Here is a 17684-nt window from a genome sequence, read left to right on the forward strand (position 1 = left end):
CGGGTGCCGCCGCGGCCCCCCGGCTGGCTCGGGAGAGGCCGGGAGCGAGCGGGAACTCAGCTCGGACCGCGGCGCACCTGGAGGGGCTCGCGCCGCCCCCTCGGGCTGGCGGCCACGCCGCAAATGCCTGGGAGTGTTCGACTTAGAGTCAGTACCCCGCCGCGGGAAGGGGGCACACGCGCAGACGCCCCGGCCTCGCCCAGCGCGTGAGCCGCGACCCGGTGCCCCCAGACCTGCACGCGCCGCGGCGCACTCCCGTGCGGCCCGGCGCCCCGTGACTGCCCGCCCCCTCCTCCTGGGACCCCCCAGTACACCCGCCCCACCTACGCCCCGCCCGGCAGTCAAACTCCGCGGTGGCCTGGAGGGCGGGCACCCCGCCCAGCCTTCACCTTGCCGGAACTGGCTCACGGACAAGGGGTTGGGGGTTTGGAGCGGATCTCTTTTTTTTTCATGTTTTTGCAGCAGACCACATCCCCGCCCCCCGCTCGCGGTCCCCCGCCCCCTGCACATATACCCTACACACACACACACGCACGCACACATACACACACACACACACACACACACGGCGCGTACAGACACGCTCCCTCCCTCCGGCGCGCTCTACCACTCGCCCGCCAGCGGCACACGCAGCCGGCCCCGGCTCCCCGCGCCCCGCCGCCGCCGAGCGTAGCCGGGCTGCGCTGGGAGCTGCTCATGGAGAAAGTGCCGGGCGAGATGGAGATAGAGCGCAGGGAGCGGAGCGAGGAGCTGTCCGAGGCGGAGAGGAAGGCGGTGCAGGCGACGTGGGCCCGGCTCTATGCCAACTGCGAGGACGTGGGGGTGGCCATCCTGGTGCGGTAGGTGTCTCCCCGGCCCGGCCGGGCCCGGGGGAGGGACGGCGGCAGCGGCTCCGGGCAGAGGCGGGCTCGGCCCGGGTCCGAGCTCGGGCGCCACCTCCCCAGCTGCGATTGGGGCCGGGCCGGTCGGGGTGCGGGCAGCGTGGGGCGCCTTGGGGTGGACGAAGTCCTGGCCGAGCCCTTCCTAGCTCTCTCTGGGCGAGGTGCTCACCAGGAACTAGGAGACAGACGCAGAAGGAGGGCACCTCCATCTCCCTCCTCTCCCGGGCCTCAGAACTCCTGGCTCAGCCAGCCATGCCTTCCTCACCAGCGACCCCAGCCACGCAACCGAGCTGTTATAGACACACATTTTACCAGCCTTTCCAATGGGGGCTTTGGGGGCTCCCCATTCTAGAGACAGGAAAACTGAGGACCAGCCAAGAAGGAGGACAAAGGAGCAAACCCCTTTCTCCAGCTCAGCCCCTTTCTGTATTCAGAGACTTGGAAGAACAGAGCAAAGGGCGAAAGAATAGAGGTCAGAAGGAGTAGACCCTGGAGGTCCGGTTTTCCCAGCTGGCCCCTTCCTGCCCCTGGGGCCAGGCCAGCAGGGAGCTCCCAGGTGAGGTGCAGGTGAGTGGAGAAGTAAACAGTCCCCTAGGATACAGTCCCTGCTGAGTTTGGTGGAGGGGAAGGGAGAAGCTTCAGGAGACAGGGCCCCACCCTGAAACCCCGATCTGGGGAGAAAGGGTCATGTGTCTTGGGCTCAGGGGTCATTCAGGCACCACATGCCCCCGAGGGACGCACACACACAGAGTGACACTGTTATTCACACACCTACACACCAGTGCACATGCACTCCATTCCCATATAGTTAATGTCCCCAAGCCACACAAGCTAGTCATTGACTACAGCTACAGATCGGTGCTCTCTTCCCACACATGCCGGTCCCTGGGGGCGCAGGCAGGGAGGTCCCCTTAACCCTCTGTCCTTGGCAGAGGGAAGCTGTCAAATCTAGGACAGATCTGGAAAGTCTGATTGTTTGAAGATGGGGTGAAACCTGTCTGTGGAAAGGACAGTTGAAGTGCATGCCTGTCTCCCAGTCCTGGCCCCGTCTCTGGCTCCTCGTTCTCTCCCGAACTCTCTCCCTTGTGCCTCCCCCAAGCCTGGGACCTACTCAGCTCCATATCGATGTGCCCTGATTCCAACTTAGAAACAGATTTTGGAGAAAAAAGAGCAAGAAGCACTCTTGAGGAGTTCCAGGAGGATTCCTGAGGAAGGGACAGCTATTGGGGCAGCTCCCAGACCCAGAAACAGCTGGGGGTGGTGGGGAAGCTAAGGGGATTTCAGATCCCGAAGCCATCAGACATTGGGAGGTGCAGCTCTACACGTGCGAGCACCCACACAAGCACACGGTGGACAGTGGAGTCACAGATGCGCCAGACTGCGTCCCCGGAGGGCTGCTCTCAGCTGTGTTGTTGGCACATGCGGGCCCCCCAGGCCTCAGGATGCACCCGGGTGTGCACATGGGTCACCAAGAGGAAATGAGGCAAAGTCCAAAGGACCTTGGAGATTTTTTGTCCCGACGCCCTGCCGTTTGCCAGTGAGGACATGTAAGGGATGTGTCCAAGATCCAGCGCCTAGGGTCCCACCCAACCTCCCCAGGAATGGGGGGTGCCGAGGAAGGAACTGAACCCTGAGGTGTTTCTGGAGAGTCTGAGCTCTTGGCAAGGGTTTCATCCTCTCTCTGTGCCCCTCTAGTTCCCCAGAGGGGAACTCATTCCTCAGTGGGCACTGGGTCTGGGCTGGGGAGGTGGTCGCCTAGTGCTCAGGGCTCAGAGGGAGGCCCACAGTTAACCTGAGAAAGCCTGAGATAGCAGTTAGATCTGGGCTGCTGATAACCCCAGGCACACTTCGCCTGACCCCACCTCGGCTGCCGGGAGCCCAGCCCAGCCCAGCCCAGCCCAGCTCAGAAGAGAAGCTGGCCCAGCGCCCCCTCGCCCAGCCCCAAGTCCCACCAGCCTCCCTTTCCTTTTTCTCCTCCTGATGTCCGCCCCAGTAGGGGGTGTTAGGGGGACTCGACTGATAAGCTTCTCAGATAAGGCCCCTCCCCAGATCCTGTGCCCCTCAGTTTTGTCACAGACGCCTCTTGTCTTTACGCCCCATCAACAAGGACGGGCGGGACAGAGCCCGAGACAGTCGCCCTCTGACTGGGCACTCTCACCTCCTCCCTCCTCACTCCCACACCCCAACACTCCCCCTGTGAGGAGGTAGCAGCCTCCAGGATGGTGCCAGAGGGGCTGCCCAGACCCCATGCCTCCTCTCGCTGCCGGGAGGAGACCAAGAGGGAGCATCCATGCTCTAGGAAGGCTCCTCTCCCGGTTGTAACTCTGCCGCCTTCCCCCTCACGCTCAGACAAGCCTATTTCAGGCTCTCCTGGAAGCCCAGATGCCTCTGGAAGCTGAGAAACTCCCCAAGCTGGCTGCTGAGGCTTCTCCCAGCAGCGCAGGCCGGAACTGGGAGGGTCAGGAGTAAACACGGGGGTGGGGGGGTGGCGGGGGGCGCAGAGAAACGCCAGGATGAAGGAGCAGAGCGCAAGGCCCCTTGACTCCCCTGGCCCAGAAGAAGGGCTCATCGGGACCATCCTTAGGGCCATAACGGGAGACCCACCGGGTCCCAGGCTACCATCCCCGGCAGAGCAGCCTCTGAGGCGGTCTGGGGAAGCCATCATAGCCGGGGCCGTCCCGGCTCCTTCCTGGTCCTGCCACCCACTCCGCTTGGCCCACTGATGCGGCCGTGGGCATCAATTCCTAATCCAGAACGTGGGAATAAAAACAGTGCCAACCTCGGGAGGATATTGCAAGAATTAATGAGATCGTATAGTAAGTGCTCAATAAATAGTCCCTGTTATTTTCTCATCAGTAAAGTGGACGTAATACCCACTTTGTCGTGGCAACAAAAGTGGAGATGCTCTGCATATTGTTACTCACCAGCCAAACAGAAATTAGTATTTTTGTTGCAATGTAAAACCTCTGAAGTCAGAGATCCTCATTTAAATCCGGACTGGGTTTTTCGTATCTGTCCTTCATTACGACGCTTCTGCAGAGAAATCCAATGTATTTTCAGACCCATCGCGTCATTTGTCCTCACCAGTATAGCTGTGAAGTAGCAAGCAGGGGTGCATGGACTTCTCTCACACTTTTGCAGACAGGAGGCTGTGAAGCGATTTGCCCAAGGTCACACTTGGCCTCCGAGAGGGGCCCTCCTCGTAGCCTGAAAGGGTGGCCGGGGCCAGATGCTCTCCCTGCATCTGTTCCAGCTCTCAGATCTGAGACCCGACCCCAGGCCCCAAGGGCTGTTTTGGCAAATTACCAGCTCTCGCTGATCACAAAGGGGACACTCCAAAAGTGTGAAACAACCTGAGAAAACAGGTCCAGGACATTCCATCCATTTTCTGAGGCTTCAGTTATGTAAGTTCTGATTGAGTCTGGCCACATACCTCCCGCCCCAGCTGGGTGAGGGATCGCAGATGTCATCACCACCATCCGGCAAAGTGCAGGGCTCTGGGCCAAGGTGATGGGTCAGAGTGTGCATGAGACCCGGGCTCTGCCCTGGGGTTGCAGGACCCAGACGGACACACAAGGAAGAAGCCGTGAAAGGTGGCAGGGAACACACTAATGGCCTTGGAGGGAAAGCGGTTGCCCGGGGCCAGGCCAGGCGCTCAGGGAGAGGCCCAGCTGACACGGGGGAAGGGGGGGTGGGTCCACCACGTGGAAGGGGCCCAGCATGCCGAGGAATCTTTAACCCATGGTAAGTGAAGCTGTTGGGCTGGAGCGTAGGGAAGAATGTGGACCCCATGCTGGAGAAGCGGGTGTGGGACAGTTTCTAAGAAGCCTGGAATCTGAGGTTAAGGAGTTTTGACTTTGTCCGGTAGACAGTGGGGAGCCATGGAATGTTTTCGAGCATGAGAGCGACCCAGTGAATGTGATATTAGGTGGGGGGGGGGGGATTAGACAATTTCAGATAAACTGGAGAGGGAAGGGTTAGAAAGCCCTGGGGTCTGCCCCAAGAAGTGCACAGGCTGGTTGGAGAGGTAAGATGTACAGACAGACGTGAAGGACTTACCAGGCTGGTGACATCAATCCATATCTTTAATTAAATCAACCGATGACTATGCAGGCTGAGGAGGGAAGCAGGGTAGTGAATAGGGAAGGGACTGGGCTGGGAGGAGGACTGAGTCTCATTTCTTCCCTTCCATGACCTGAGCTAAGTCAGCTAAGCCGCTCGGGCCTTCCTTTGTTTAGGAAGAGAGCTCTGACTTCATAAGAAAGGGTGGCATTTACTGAGCCCCCTGTGTCCACACTGTACCAGGGCTCCACATGCTGTTTCTCGTTTCATCCTCCCAACAACCACAACGACTCACAACCAAGATAGGAACAGTGATGCCCATTTCATAGATGAGGAAACTGAGGCTCAGAAAAGTTAACTTGGGGGTATAGCTCAGGGATAGAGCATTTGACTGCAGAAAAGTTAACTTGCCCAAGGGCACACCGGCTGGGGATTCCAGAAAGCAGGCTCTTACCCTCTCAGCTGTGACTGGAGCAGGCCTCGAAGGGTGTGTGGAGTTTGGAAAGAAGGCAAAAAGCAAGGAAGCTTGCTTCCTTGGGAGAGGAAGCTGCAAATCTGGCAGATAGAAATGGCCGGGACTGGGGAGGGGTCTGCATGTAAGCCAGGTCGTCCAGAGGAAGGGTGTGTGTTTGAGGAACTGCTACACATGGTGGGGTGAGGGTGGGTTCAGCCTCTCCCACCTCCGTACCATCCCCCCACCACCACCTGGACACTTCAGGGTGGGGCCTGAGGCCACCCCCTGCTCAGCACCCACCTGCTTCCTCCTGCCAGGTTCTTTGTGAACTTCCCGTCGGCCAAGCAGTACTTCAGCCAGTTCAAGCACATGGAGGAGCCCCTGGAAATGGAGCGGAGCCCGCAGCTGCGGAAGCACGCCTGCCGGGTCATGGGGGCCCTCAACACCGTGGTGGAGAATCTGCACGACCCCGAGAAGGTGTCCTCTGTGCTTGCCCTCGTGGGCAAAGCCCACGCCCTCAAGCACAAGGTGGAGCCTGTGTACTTCAAGGTATGTCACCGGATGGGTGCTGCCACCCACCACCCACCTTGTTCCACCCCAGAGCCCCATAACCAATGACAGCCTGTGGGCCACTGGGCCACCCAGCCTCTCCCCCTGGCATGGCTGTTCCCGGGAGGTGCAGCAGGATGGGGGCTGTGTCTTGAGGGTGTCTGGTTCCCAAAGCTGCCAGGTTCTTGTTTCATGAACAATCCCCTTGGCCAAACACAGGATAGAAGGGATTCTGGGGGCTGCAGAGGGCAGGATGCCCAGGCATTTACTCCCCCTTCCTTCCTTTGTACCCAGATCCTCTCTGGGGTCATCCTGGAGGTGATTGCCGAGGAATTTGCCAATGACTTCCCACCCGAGACGCAGAGAGCCTGGGCCAAGCTTCGCGGCCTCATCTACAGCCACGTGACCGCTGCCTACAAGGAAGTGGGCTGGGTACAGCAGGTCCCCAACGCCACCACGTGAGGAGGCAGCCTCCCTGCCGCATCCTCCCCCGTCCCATGGCCTCCCACCTCTCCTAGCACCCAGGGACTGACCACCGGGGCAGGAACAGTTCCAGGAGGGTGGACCTGGGGTCTGATACATTAAAGATCAGGCAAGATAGGAAAAGGCCCGCTCACGCCGAGGACCGCAAACAGATTCTCCGCGGGCAGAGCCTTCTCTTTCCCTAGAGCCAGTGGACACTCAGGGCACCCCAAGACCGAGGCTGCCCCGGGCAGAGAGGCTCCAAAGGTTCCTGGCGGGAAGGCTGCTCATCAGGCCCAGAGGCAGCCCAGGCCAGCTCTGGCCACTTCCTCCCTGGTACCAATCACATGGGGCTGTTTTGCATCTAATGCTGACCGCGCTCCCTCCCGCCTTGGCCTCAGCAAGGCTGGAGCCAGGAGAATCACGAGGACGCACGCACGTGCCGGAGCCCACCCGGGGCCTGAGTGGGTGTCCCTCCCACGCACACCAGCAGGGGGTTTTACTTCTGGGCTGACCCTGGAGGCCGGGTTCCCAGTTCTGGGGTGAGGGCCCCGGGCGAACGGGCTCCAGGAGGGTGGCTGGCCTGGTGACTCCTGAGGGGAGGGCTGGCCCCCAGACTTGGCGGCTGGGAACACTCCGGCCTCCCTGGGCCCCCAAGGGGCTGGGGCTCTGGGAGCTCAATGGAGGGGCGGAGGCAGGGCTGGAGGAGGGAGGGGGGAGAGGAGCGGAGGCGGGAATGGGAAGCAGGGGTCAGCCAGCAGCTCGGGACACGCGTTGGAGAGAAACATTCCCAGCAGTTTCCCAGGGAAAAGGCGGCGTCCCCTCCCCGGGCTCCGAGCTGGTCCGCGGAGCTGGCCGGACCTCCTGCACACAGGCATCCCCGCGCAGCTCCGCGGAGTAGGTCCCCCGAGGGCAGCCTGCAGAGGCCCGGCCTCCCGGCCTTCCTGCCTCTGACCATACTGGCCCCCGCTTGCTGCCGCTCCCTTCGCCACCCTGAGAGCGCGGAGCCCTCGGGGGCTGCTGGCAATGGCCAGGCAGCGACTCCAGATGTTCACAGCTGGGCCTGGGCCGCCCCAGACCTCAGAGTGAACGGAAGCAGGCAGGCGATTTTTACCTGCCGGAGGAGGAGGAGCTGACAGAGCCGGCAGCCCGGAAGCAGCCGGAGGGCAGGGGAGGGGTCAGTGGGGGGGAGGGGGCTTGCCCTCCCACGCCTCTCCCCAGGCAGGCCCTGCCGCCAAAGATGAGGTTGTTTACAGCCAGGAGACAGGACTTCCTGCTTCCAGAGAAAAGGGCTTTTTTATAGGGGCCCAGAGGGACGGAAGAGAGAGAGCTGGCCCGTGCAAGCCCCAGTGAATCAGAAACACATGGACAGCATTTCCCGACACGAAGCCCTGTCCCCTCCCCTCTCTTGCCCTAGCTGGACCCCTGGGACTTAAATCTCGCCAAACCCCAAGCATTAGGAAACCGCTGAAATCTCATGCCTCCCCCTTTCTGTTCCTTGTGCACTGAATGGAGATGGGCCACCGTGGGGACTGGCCGGGGCCCTGCGCCTTCCAGGGCCTGAGCACCCCACATTTGGGTTACCCCAGCTGAGGGAATTGTCCCCTCATCCCTTTGCATACTCTGGTGCCACCTCTGGTCTCCTGGGAACAGGGGTGTGACCCCCCCCCAAGAGGGCGTGTCTCCCTGGGCCCGGGCCTGCAGACCCCACTACTGCCAGGGTCCATATGGGTTCGGAGGGCGAGAGAGAGAGTTACAGGGCAGAGTTCTAGAAGGCCTCCATCCAGCCTCGCTTATCAGAGATGTAATAGCGAGCCAGGCGCCACTGTTTATTGAACTGTCTCTGCTTCAGGGTGTGCTCGCACTCGTGTGTGTGTGTGTGTGTGTGTGTGTGTGTGTGTGTGTGTGTGTGGTCAGGAGGTGGCGGAGTTTGGGGGTGGTGAGTGCAAAGGGGTTGCGTGTGCAGAGAATGCCCATGGGTGGCCCAAGGGGGCACCACAGGCCAACCAGGGAGTGCGCATGTCTCAGAATTAAGAGGAAGAGAGCTCACTGTTCGCAGTTTGTGGAACACTTTCAGGCAGTTCTGTCGCTCAGATCCCACGGAGGTGGGCACCACAGACATGATTCACATTTTAGAGAAAAAGATCTGAGGTTCAGATGGGCCAGCCGAGGTCTTGGCGGAAAAGGGCCTAGAAGCTGTGTCTAATGGGCTTCTTTCACGGGCCCCGCGTGGGTCTCTGGGCTGGTACCGTTCGGCCTTGCAGCCCCTCATTCCTCTGCCCTCTCCCCAGGTTCCCTGGTCCCACTCCGAGGCCCTAGTAACCTGTTACCTACGTCTCCTATCTTGTCCACAGCCCACCGGCCACGCAGCCCTCTTCGGGGCCATAGGACCCCCTCTCTCCTCCCCGCTCCCTGGCAGCACCTTGAGGAAAAGGCCGAGTTCTGAAGACGCTCCTTGACCCTCCATCTCTGCGTGCCAAGGAAGCTGGAGGAATCCCTGACTCGTCTTCCTGGAAAGAGGCTGCCTCGTCCTCGGCCACAGTCCCCCTGGAGCCGCCGGAAGTTTGCATCAGCTGCCTGGTTGCTGGCCCCAGCTCAGCGGCGCAGAGGGTGGCCTGTGGGGTGGGGGCCTTTCCTCCTTGGAGAGCCGGGCACACCCTTCTTAGCTTTTCTACTCACTGTCAGAGACCTAGCTGAGCGGCCGGCGGGAATCAGGGGCAGGCCTGTGAGTCACTGGAGGAGCAAACCAGCCCTGTTTCTATCTGCCTGGCCACACACAGGTCTCCACATCACTTATCTAGAATACCACGCACACACGTCTACCGTATATACAGATATATTCTATATACAATCTATATATAAATCTATATATATATATACATACACATACATATCTATAATGTGTATCAGTAAGGCCCAGAGGCACGAGTGAAGCCTCGGTTCTGCCCACCGAGGGGTCCTGGCAGCTTCTGGGCAGAGAACAGAGTGTTCCGGCAGAGATGACGGGGTCCCACATCAGCACGGAGAGGACCCAGGCCTGCGTGGGCAGGGTTGGGGTGACCCAGCTTGCCAGCAAAGCCCAGCCCATTTTCTCTGACCAGCTCCCCATATTCCTGCTTTCCACTTTGGGCAGAAAGGATTTGGCGTTCCCTACGTCTGCCCCCCACGAAAGGAGGTGGGTCCCTGACTTGCCCCTAAATGGGCAAGGGGGCCAGAAGCTCTGGACAGGACGACTGCAGCGGGGGAGGGGCCATGGTCCAGAAACCTCGGATGGCAGCTCCATCTGCCTTTGCCACTAAGACAGACGGCCCTGGCGGGAGGGGGATCCAGGCTGCTGTCAGTGGGGCAGTGGATGCCTCCATCTCTTCCTGGGGCTCTGAGGGCTGAGGGCCTTCCCTCCCCTGCCTCTCCTGGCTGCTGGCTTGTAGTCAGCCCTCTCCATCCATCTAGGTCAGCGTTGCTGGGGACCCCCCCAATGTGTGCCCCTTGGTCACGTGTATTGTCCTCAAGGATGTTTTGCTGCTGTGGCTACTGTGCCTGTGTCGTCCTGTCCCATCTTCATGCAGCCATCCGTGTAACTGCCTGTCCTCCTTTTGTAGTTTCTGATGTTTGTAACCAGACCCAGCCATGTCATTAAACAGACTCGTTCTTCCTGTGTCTGTGCACGCTCATTTGGTCTTCTCCTGCCACCTGCCCCTCGCCTCTGTCTCCCCTCCTTAGTTCAAGTCTCGACTCGGGCCTTTTTCTTGAAAGGCGACCCCCCAGCCCAAGGGTCCCCCTCACCTGTGTCTCAGCCTTGGCTGGTTGCAGGCCCTTCTGATTGGGGCTCAGGACGGTGGTGGGGGGCCCCGGCTTGTTCACTCAGGAGCACAGAGCTGCAGAACGGAAGCTGGGCTCTAGAGGTGGGAGGGGGGAAGGGAGTCTGTGCTTGTTTTAAAAAGTCCGGGGGGGCTTCCCTGGTGGCGCAGTGGTTGAGAGTCCGCCTGCTGATGCAGGGAACGCGGGTTCGTGCCCCGGTCCGCGAGGATTCCGCTTGCTGCGGAGCCGCTGAACCCGTGAGCCATGGCCGCTGGGCCTGCACGTCCGGAGCCTGTGCTCTGCAACGGGAGAGGCCGCAGCGGTGAGAGGCCCGCGTATCGCAAAAAAAAAAAGTCCGGGGGCTTTTTCTCTTTTGTTCTGGAAATATCCTCCCTCACGTGGGGGAGAGAAGAGAGAGAGAACTCAAGGGAGAGATGTTCAGAAAGGAGGGCCCTGCTAGTTCAGTGAGCCAAGCAAGCCAAGGATAGGACCTTCACCTTCTGGACCTGAGCTGGGCATCCCACACCAAGAGCTGAGGCCCGGCCTTATGCTCAAGGTACGAGTGGTGGGGCAGCCCCTGGGCGTTTGAGAAAGAGGAAGCGCGTCCTTACTAGCCTTAGGTCCCCAATACCTTCCCTGAGCTCTCTGCTCCCAGCCCCTCCTATCTCCCACCCCACAGCCTCGGGCCAGGCCTGCCCAGCCCTCACTCATGATGGAGGCAACAGTCAGCAGCATCGACTCCCCGAGGAGGGACCAGGAGGTCACCACCCCCGGTGGGCTGCAGGAGAAGCAGGAAGCAGCCTCTGTCCCTTGGGAGGGCTCCCGGCTGCCTGGGAAGATTCAGCTGACACACAAGAAAGGTCTTGTCTCCCAGGCCGTGAACTTGTTGAATCCAGGCCTTCATCGCCTGGGCCTGGCACAGCAGAGGTGCTGGATAGCAATCCAGAGACTAAATAAATACCACTCTTAGAAAGCCAAACCAGTACCTGGGGCCAAGAGTGAGCTGTGTGCACTGACACGGGCACGCAGCGTGGAGAGGACAGAGCAAGGCAAGGCCTTTCCAGGGAGGTGGCGCTGCAAGAGAGAGCCCCGGGCTCTGGGCTGTCTCCCCATGCTGTGTGACCTTAGGCAAGTCACTCACACTTTCTGAGCCACGGTCACCTCTAATTTAAAACAGGAGTGAACGTGAGGCCTGTCTGGCGAGGCAGGTACCAGGAGCAAGACGGAGGATGCACGCCCCCGTGCTGGGGACATGGGAATGCTCAGGACAGAGTGACGGTCAGGCCACCGGAAGCAGCAGATGGAGGGTGGGGGGTGGGTCGCTGGCCAAGATGAGCGATGACTCTTGAAAGAGACTTCCAGTTCATGGCCCCTGGCGGGCTCAGGCTGAGCCGGAGCCAGAGGGGTGTGGGGACAGTGGGGCCGAGGGGAGTAAGAGGAAAAGGGGCATCTGTGGTCGAAGGTGGGGGGTAGTCTTTAGGAAGAAAAACCCCTCCCCAGTTCACTTCAGTTGGCTTGAAGGTGGTGAAGGGGCCTCAGAGCTGGAATCATTCTGGAATGTGGACCCTGAGAATGGTTCTCTCCACTGCCCAACCCCCAAAGAGAGGACACTGGCAACTAGTGATTCATCCTACACTTGAGCAAGGGATGCTGCTTGAGTAGGGGGGCAGGTAAGGTCCAAACAGAGGTGATGCTGGGCAGGGCCCGTGTGTCCTGGTGGGCTGCAGGCTGTGGGCAGGGGGCTACAGGGTACAGGAGCAGCGACTGGAGTTTTGTTTTGTGCTCTATGCTCAGGGATAACCTTGTCGCCGAAGCGCTGAGCAACTGTGTCAGCTCCCCTTGGCGTGCTCAGGCGGTGAGCGATGGGGTGTCAGGAACGGGGGTGCAAAGGCTGTGAGGCACCTTCCCGGCCAAGCCGTCCTGGCCGCGCAGCCCCACAGCGACCCCTGCTGGCCACGACAGGAACATCACCCGGGAAGCCGCTGCCTGAGCGGCTGGCGAAGTTACCTTCCCATGTTCCTTCCTCTGGGGCCCAACTTCCTCTCTCGCTTTAAAGGAGGTAGTGCCCTAACGGGGCCTGAGGCAAAAAGAAAAAAATGTGCACCCCATGTATACTTCTGAAAATATCCTCCCGTGTTTTGACCCAAGTGTAAAAAGTTAATAAATGCTCCATTTTTAAAAAGACTTTACATAAACCCCCACATCTCCCAAGCTGTTAGCTCACCTATGTCAACACTTATAAACCCAGTTGGGGACACAAGAGCCACGTACGTGGGGTCATTAAAAGAAACAACGGCCTGTCTTTGTTTAAAATTTTGGATTTTTTTTTCATCATGGATGTTTTTGTTTTAATAAAGATCTTTTTTTTTTTCTTTAACAGTCAGGCTTTCTTTTGTTTTTTGGGCTTACAGGATCTTAGTTTCCTGACCAGGGATCGAACTCGTGTCCTGGGCAGTGCAAGCGCAGAATCCTAACCACTGGACCACCAGGGACTTCCCAGTAAAGATTTTTTAAAATATTATTTCCTTTGTTTACTGCCCCCCGCCTTAAATTTTGTGCCCCAGGCAAGTGCCTCATTCATCTCACCGTTTTCCCAGAGCTTTCCTAGAATATCCTTTCGAGGTACCACAGCTGAAAAACACTCATCCTTGATCTCAAAAAGTACCCCCTCCACACTTCCCACGGCAGTAGGTTTCAGAGTGGCTCAGCTGATACCTTTGATAAAAGAATTGCCACGCCAGGGTAAGAGTTTGGACTTTGGCAGTCCCTTAGGGTTGGAGACACTGGGTCAGAAGGTTTTTGTGACAGGAAACAGAGGTCCACTCAGGCTCCCAATGTGAGAGGGGGCTGGGGAATTCCCTGGTGGTCCAGTGGTTAGGATTCCATGCTTTCACTGCCAAGGGCCTGGGTTCGATCCTTGGTTGGGGAACTAAGATCCCACAAGCCGCGCAGCGCCGGCCAAAAAAAAAAAAAAAGGAAAATCAAAGTGAGGGGTGCTGTATGGTGAAGGACAGACATGCTGAAGGAAGGGCGTGAGGCCTCCGGGAGTCAGGAAAAACCACATGGCCTGGCCTCGCTAGAAGGAGGGACCCCAGCACAGCTGCCCAGGGGCCTGGGAACTGGGTGGTCGCCTGCAAGAGGACAGCTCCAGGCCCCATAATCTCCTGGCTCTCAGTGTGGTCCTGAGCATCCCCACCGCAGTGTGCACAGTCCCTGGGGCTCCAATCCTCTGGACCCAGCCTCTCAGCCTTCCACGGCTTCCCACTGAGGAATCAGCTCTCAAACTCCCCAGCAGAGAGATGCTGTTTGACCCCACTTTTCTGGGTGAGTGTTTGTGGACAAAGCTCTCATTTGAGGCCACTGTAGAAGCCACTGGCTGCCCTGGGTGTGGTGCCCACCTGTGGTCCAATTAGCAATGGCCATGTGGTAGGGAACGTGGCTACTGCTACAGTACTAGCACCAAGGGCCAATTGCAGTATTTCCCGGCAAAGGACAGAGAGACTCCATCCCCAGACGACTCCCTGTCAGCTTCAGTTTCTTGGTCTTAGATCCTCTCTGTCGCACATGAAACCCCCGACCCAGAGCAATCAGCCACCACCTCTGACCATTGTCCTTTTCTTTTGTTGCCCTCTTGTTTCAGGCCTAGCCCCCACTGTAGCCTCCCTGCCCTCTCCAGTCCATCCTCACACGGCCACCGGCTCAGTCTGCTGGGGACAAAAGGGGCCCTGTTCCTCCTCAAGAGTGTCCAGTGGCTCCGATGACCTCACAAAGACGGTCCGAGCTCCTTAGCCATGGGGTGGGGGGGCCCACAACCTGGCACTGATACACTTCCCTCATCTGAACTGTTGGTCATTCTCCTGCCAATGCAGGGGACACGGGTTCGTGCCCTGGTCTGGGAAGATCCCACATGCCGCAGAGCCGCTAGTGAGCCATGGCCACTGAGCCTGCGCGTCCGGAACCTGTGCTCCGCAATGGGAGAGGCCACAACAGTGAGAGGCCCACGTACCGCAAAAAAACAAAACAAAACAAAACAATAAAACTAGCATTCACGGGGGTTCTGCATGATTCCAAAAGCAATATATGATCACTGCAGAGAATTTGGGGACAAAAGGAAAACACAAAGAAGGGAAGAAAAATCACCTGTGATCCCTCCAAGCAGAGGCAACCACTGTTACCGTTTTGGTGTAAATCCTCGCAGTCTCTCCCCTACGCTGGCATACATCACACCTGGCATACATCACACCTGGCACACATCACACCTGGCACATCACACCTGGCATACATCACACCTGGTACATCACACCTGGCATACATCACACCTGGCATACATGTACTGCGTTTTTTTATTAAGTTGGGATCGTATGGCACGTGTTTGTTTCAGCAAGATCCCTTTGCTGGAGCTTTTACCCAAGTAATGGTTTACGTCGGGGTCACACAGTGACAACAATGACAGCTGACTCCATGGTGGCACGCGTGCTAGACATGTTCCCAGGGATTCTGGCTGGTCCCCTGTTTGAAATGACCCAGGGAAGGAGCCCACCATCTCCTCCCAGGCAACCGCAAGTCCTTCTCTACAGACTGCACCTTCCACTCCTGCCCCCTGCATCCTCTTCTCCACTCAGCACCCAGAGGATGCTTTTCCATGTGAATAAGATTGTGTCAGCCCTCTCCCCGCCCCATCAAAACCCTCCACAGTTTCCCACAGTCACACTCAAACAGAATGCAGAGTCCTGGCCTGGCCCACTGGGTGGCACGATTTAGCCCAGGGCCCATCTCTCCAGCCTCAGTTTCCTCTCTGTGCTCCAGCCGCACTTGCCTCCCTGCTGCTCCTGAGAGGCACGTGCACATTCCTGCCCCAGGGCCTTTGCATCTGCTGTTCCCTGTGCCAGAATGCTTTTCCCCTACATCATCCCATGGCTCTGTCCCTCCCTTCACTCAGGTCTCTGCTCAAACATCACCTCCTTAGAGGAGCCTTCCCTGACCACCTCTCCAACACAACAGCCCTGTCTCATCCCTCTCTCTTTGCTCTGGTCTAGGTTTCCTATGGCTCTGACCATGACCTGATATTGCACTTTTAGGTTGTCCACTTCCCGCATTAGCACAGCCTGCCATGAAGGCGTGGACCTCACCTGCCAGAGCTGGCCTAGGATGAGATGAGTGAGGCACTTGCCTCAGGGGCAAAACTTACAGGGGCACCCCAAACCCCCAAGAATCAAGAGAAATCATATTTTAACGCAATTTTTAAATTTGTTTTTGGCCTTGCCCCCTCGGCTTGTGGGATCTTAGTTCCACGACTGGGGATTGAACCAGCGCCCTCAGCAGTGAAAGCACGAAGTTCACTGGACCGCCAGGGAAGTCCCCCCTTTTTTTCTTTTAATTTTTGGCTGCGTCAGGTCTTCATTGCTGCACACAGGCTTCCTCTAGTTGTGGTGAGTGGGGGCTACTTTTTGTCGCAGTGCGCCGGCTTCTCATTGCGGTGGCTTCTCTTGTTGCAGAGCACAGGCTGTAGGCGCACGGGTTTCAGTAGTTGTGGCACGCGGGCTCAGTAGTTGTGGCTTGTGGGCTTAGTTGCTCCGCGGCATGTGGGATCTTCCCGGACCAGGGATCGAACCCGTGTCCCCTGCATTGGCAGGCGGATTCTTAACCATTGCGCCACCAGGGAAGTCCCAATATCTTTTAAATTAGAAATTAATGCCCACAAAATCCATGATGAAACAATATCAACATTTTTAATGAAGACAGGATCTGTTTTCCTTGCCCTTCTGTCCTGTTTAGAATCGTCCAGCCACAGCTGATGCTTGGAAACAGTCCCTGGATGAATTAGGAACAGCAGGGGGGAAAACAGAGCTGGGTGAAAGCAAAAGACCAGAAGCAGGTGGGCAGAGCGAGGAGCGACAGAGAGGAGGGGTCTCCCCCGAGAGGGGCCAGGCTGGGAGTCCTGAGGAGCCCCCTGCCTGGGGAAGCAGTGGGGGGAAGAGGTCAGGTGGGTCTCTGAGAACAGGGCAGGGATCAGAGACAGTGAGGCGAAAACTGTGTTCGCCTCTTGGTGGGTGTTGAGCCAGAAGATACAACCAAGTCAAACAGCAGGAGAAGGAAGGATTTATTACTTTCAGCAAGTAAGGAGAACACCGGGGATCTTTCCTAAAGCGCAAAATTGGGGAAGTTTTAAGCTAAGGGTTCATGCATATTCATGAAGGGGGTTGGGTGGCTATGCATATTCATGAAGGGGTTTGAGCGGAGAAGAATTAAAGCATCTAATGGGGGCAAAGGAGTCCAAGCTCTAGTTGATTGAAGTCACCAGGGTCAGAAACGGACACCAGCGTCATTCTTTAGGTTCTGGTTGATCTGGTGGCTGAGCCCTCCAGGTGGGTTAAATTCTGCAAAACAACTCAAGAAAGTGCTGCAGGCTCATCTTTACCATTGGAACAGAACCGGGAGTCTTTACAACTGATTCATTTTCTTTGCTATTGTTACTTCTCTTGCCTGATAATGTTTTCCTGCATTCTTTTGTTCCCTTAAAATCATTACTTACTGAGACCCGTTGAAGCGCAAGCATCGTGGCCTGGCTTAGATCGCAAAATGGCTTAGGCCAAAAATGGCTTCTCTTCTGTCAAGAAAGCCATGCCTGGTTCTCTTTCTCTGGGGACCCCCTACCCTATCTGCTTATAAGTTGGGGTTCTTCCAGGAGGGCATGGAGCTCTGGTGAGGAAGGTCAGAGCTAGAGTCGGTGGTGGTTGGGAAACTTGAATTACTCATCATGTTGGTTTCCTGTAGCAGCTGGAACAAATTACCACAAACTGGGTGGCTTCAAACAGCAGAAATGTCTTCTCTTGCAGTTCTGGAGGCCAGAAGTCCGAAAACAAGGTGTGAGCAGGGCCGCACTCCCTCTGATGGCTCTGGAGGAGAATCTGAATGTTGGGTCGCCCCCCCAAATCAGTATGTTGAAACCTAATCGCCACGGTGGGGGGACTTGGAGGTGGGGCCTTTGGGAAGTGATTAGTCATGAGAGTGGAGCCCTCATGATGGGACTAGTGTCCTTATCAAAGGGACTCCAGGAGCTGTCACTCGCTGCAGTCTGTCTCCGCCCAGCAGCCCAGCAACGATTTCTTAATCATGTGGCCGCAGCTCAGACCTGTCAATGGCCTCCGGGTCCTAGATGGGTCCGGGGACCCCACAAAAGAAGGACCCCACTTGGGACTTCCCTGGCAGTTCAGTGGTTAGGACTCTGCATTTCCACGGCAGGGGGCGTGGGTTCAATCGCTGGTGGGGGAACTAAGAGCCCGCAAGCCACGGGGCGGGGCCAAAGAGGAAAAAGAAGGACCCCACAAAAGAAGAAGCTGATGGGGGAGGTTAAGGAAGTCGAGTAGGGACCTGGGATCTGAGAGCGAGGGGAGCTGGAGGGAGAGCGGGAGTGTTTCTAGACTTCATGTGCGTAGCTTCTTATTCCCGAACTGAGATCTGGGCCATGGTGGGGGGCC

General features: G+C 57.8%; 1 protein-coding gene across 1 annotated transcript; it reads left to right on the forward strand.

The window, feature by feature from the left end:
* Positions 1-605: 605 nt before the first annotated feature.
* Positions 606-10061, forward strand: CYGB (cytoglobin). Its single transcript, XM_022589508.3, has 4 exons — positions 606-839; positions 5715-5946; positions 6241-6404; positions 8763-10061. Exons 1-4 carry the CDS (start codon positions 697-699, stop codon positions 8794-8796), a joined length of 573 nt encoding a protein of 190 aa, XP_022445216.1. The 5' UTR covers positions 606-696; the 3' UTR covers positions 8797-10061.
* The last annotated feature ends 7623 nt before the right edge of the window (positions 10062-17684 follow it).

Source organism: Delphinapterus leucas, chromosome 19 (genome assembly GCF_059928025.1).
Source record: "Delphinapterus leucas isolate spDelLeu-1000000601 "Yukka" chromosome 19, BTC_Dleu_Yukka2, whole genome shotgun sequence".
Taxonomy (NCBI): Eukaryota; Metazoa; Chordata; class Mammalia; order Artiodactyla; family Monodontidae; genus Delphinapterus; species Delphinapterus leucas.

Excerpts from the sequence above, each read along its gene's own strand:
- CYGB (XM_022589508.3), top strand. The coding sequence starts at position 697 with ATGGAGAAAGTGCCGGGCGAGATGGAGATAGAGCGCAGGGAGCGGAGC. Across the intron at positions 840-5,714 it reads GGGGTGGCCATCCTGGTGCG|GTTCTTTGTGAACTTCCCGT; the intron begins GTAGGTGTCTCC and ends TCCTCCTGCCAG. Across the intron at positions 5,947-6,240 it reads TGGAGCCTGTGTACTTCAAG|ATCCTCTCTGGGGTCATCCT; the intron begins GTATGTCACCGG and ends CTTTGTACCCAG.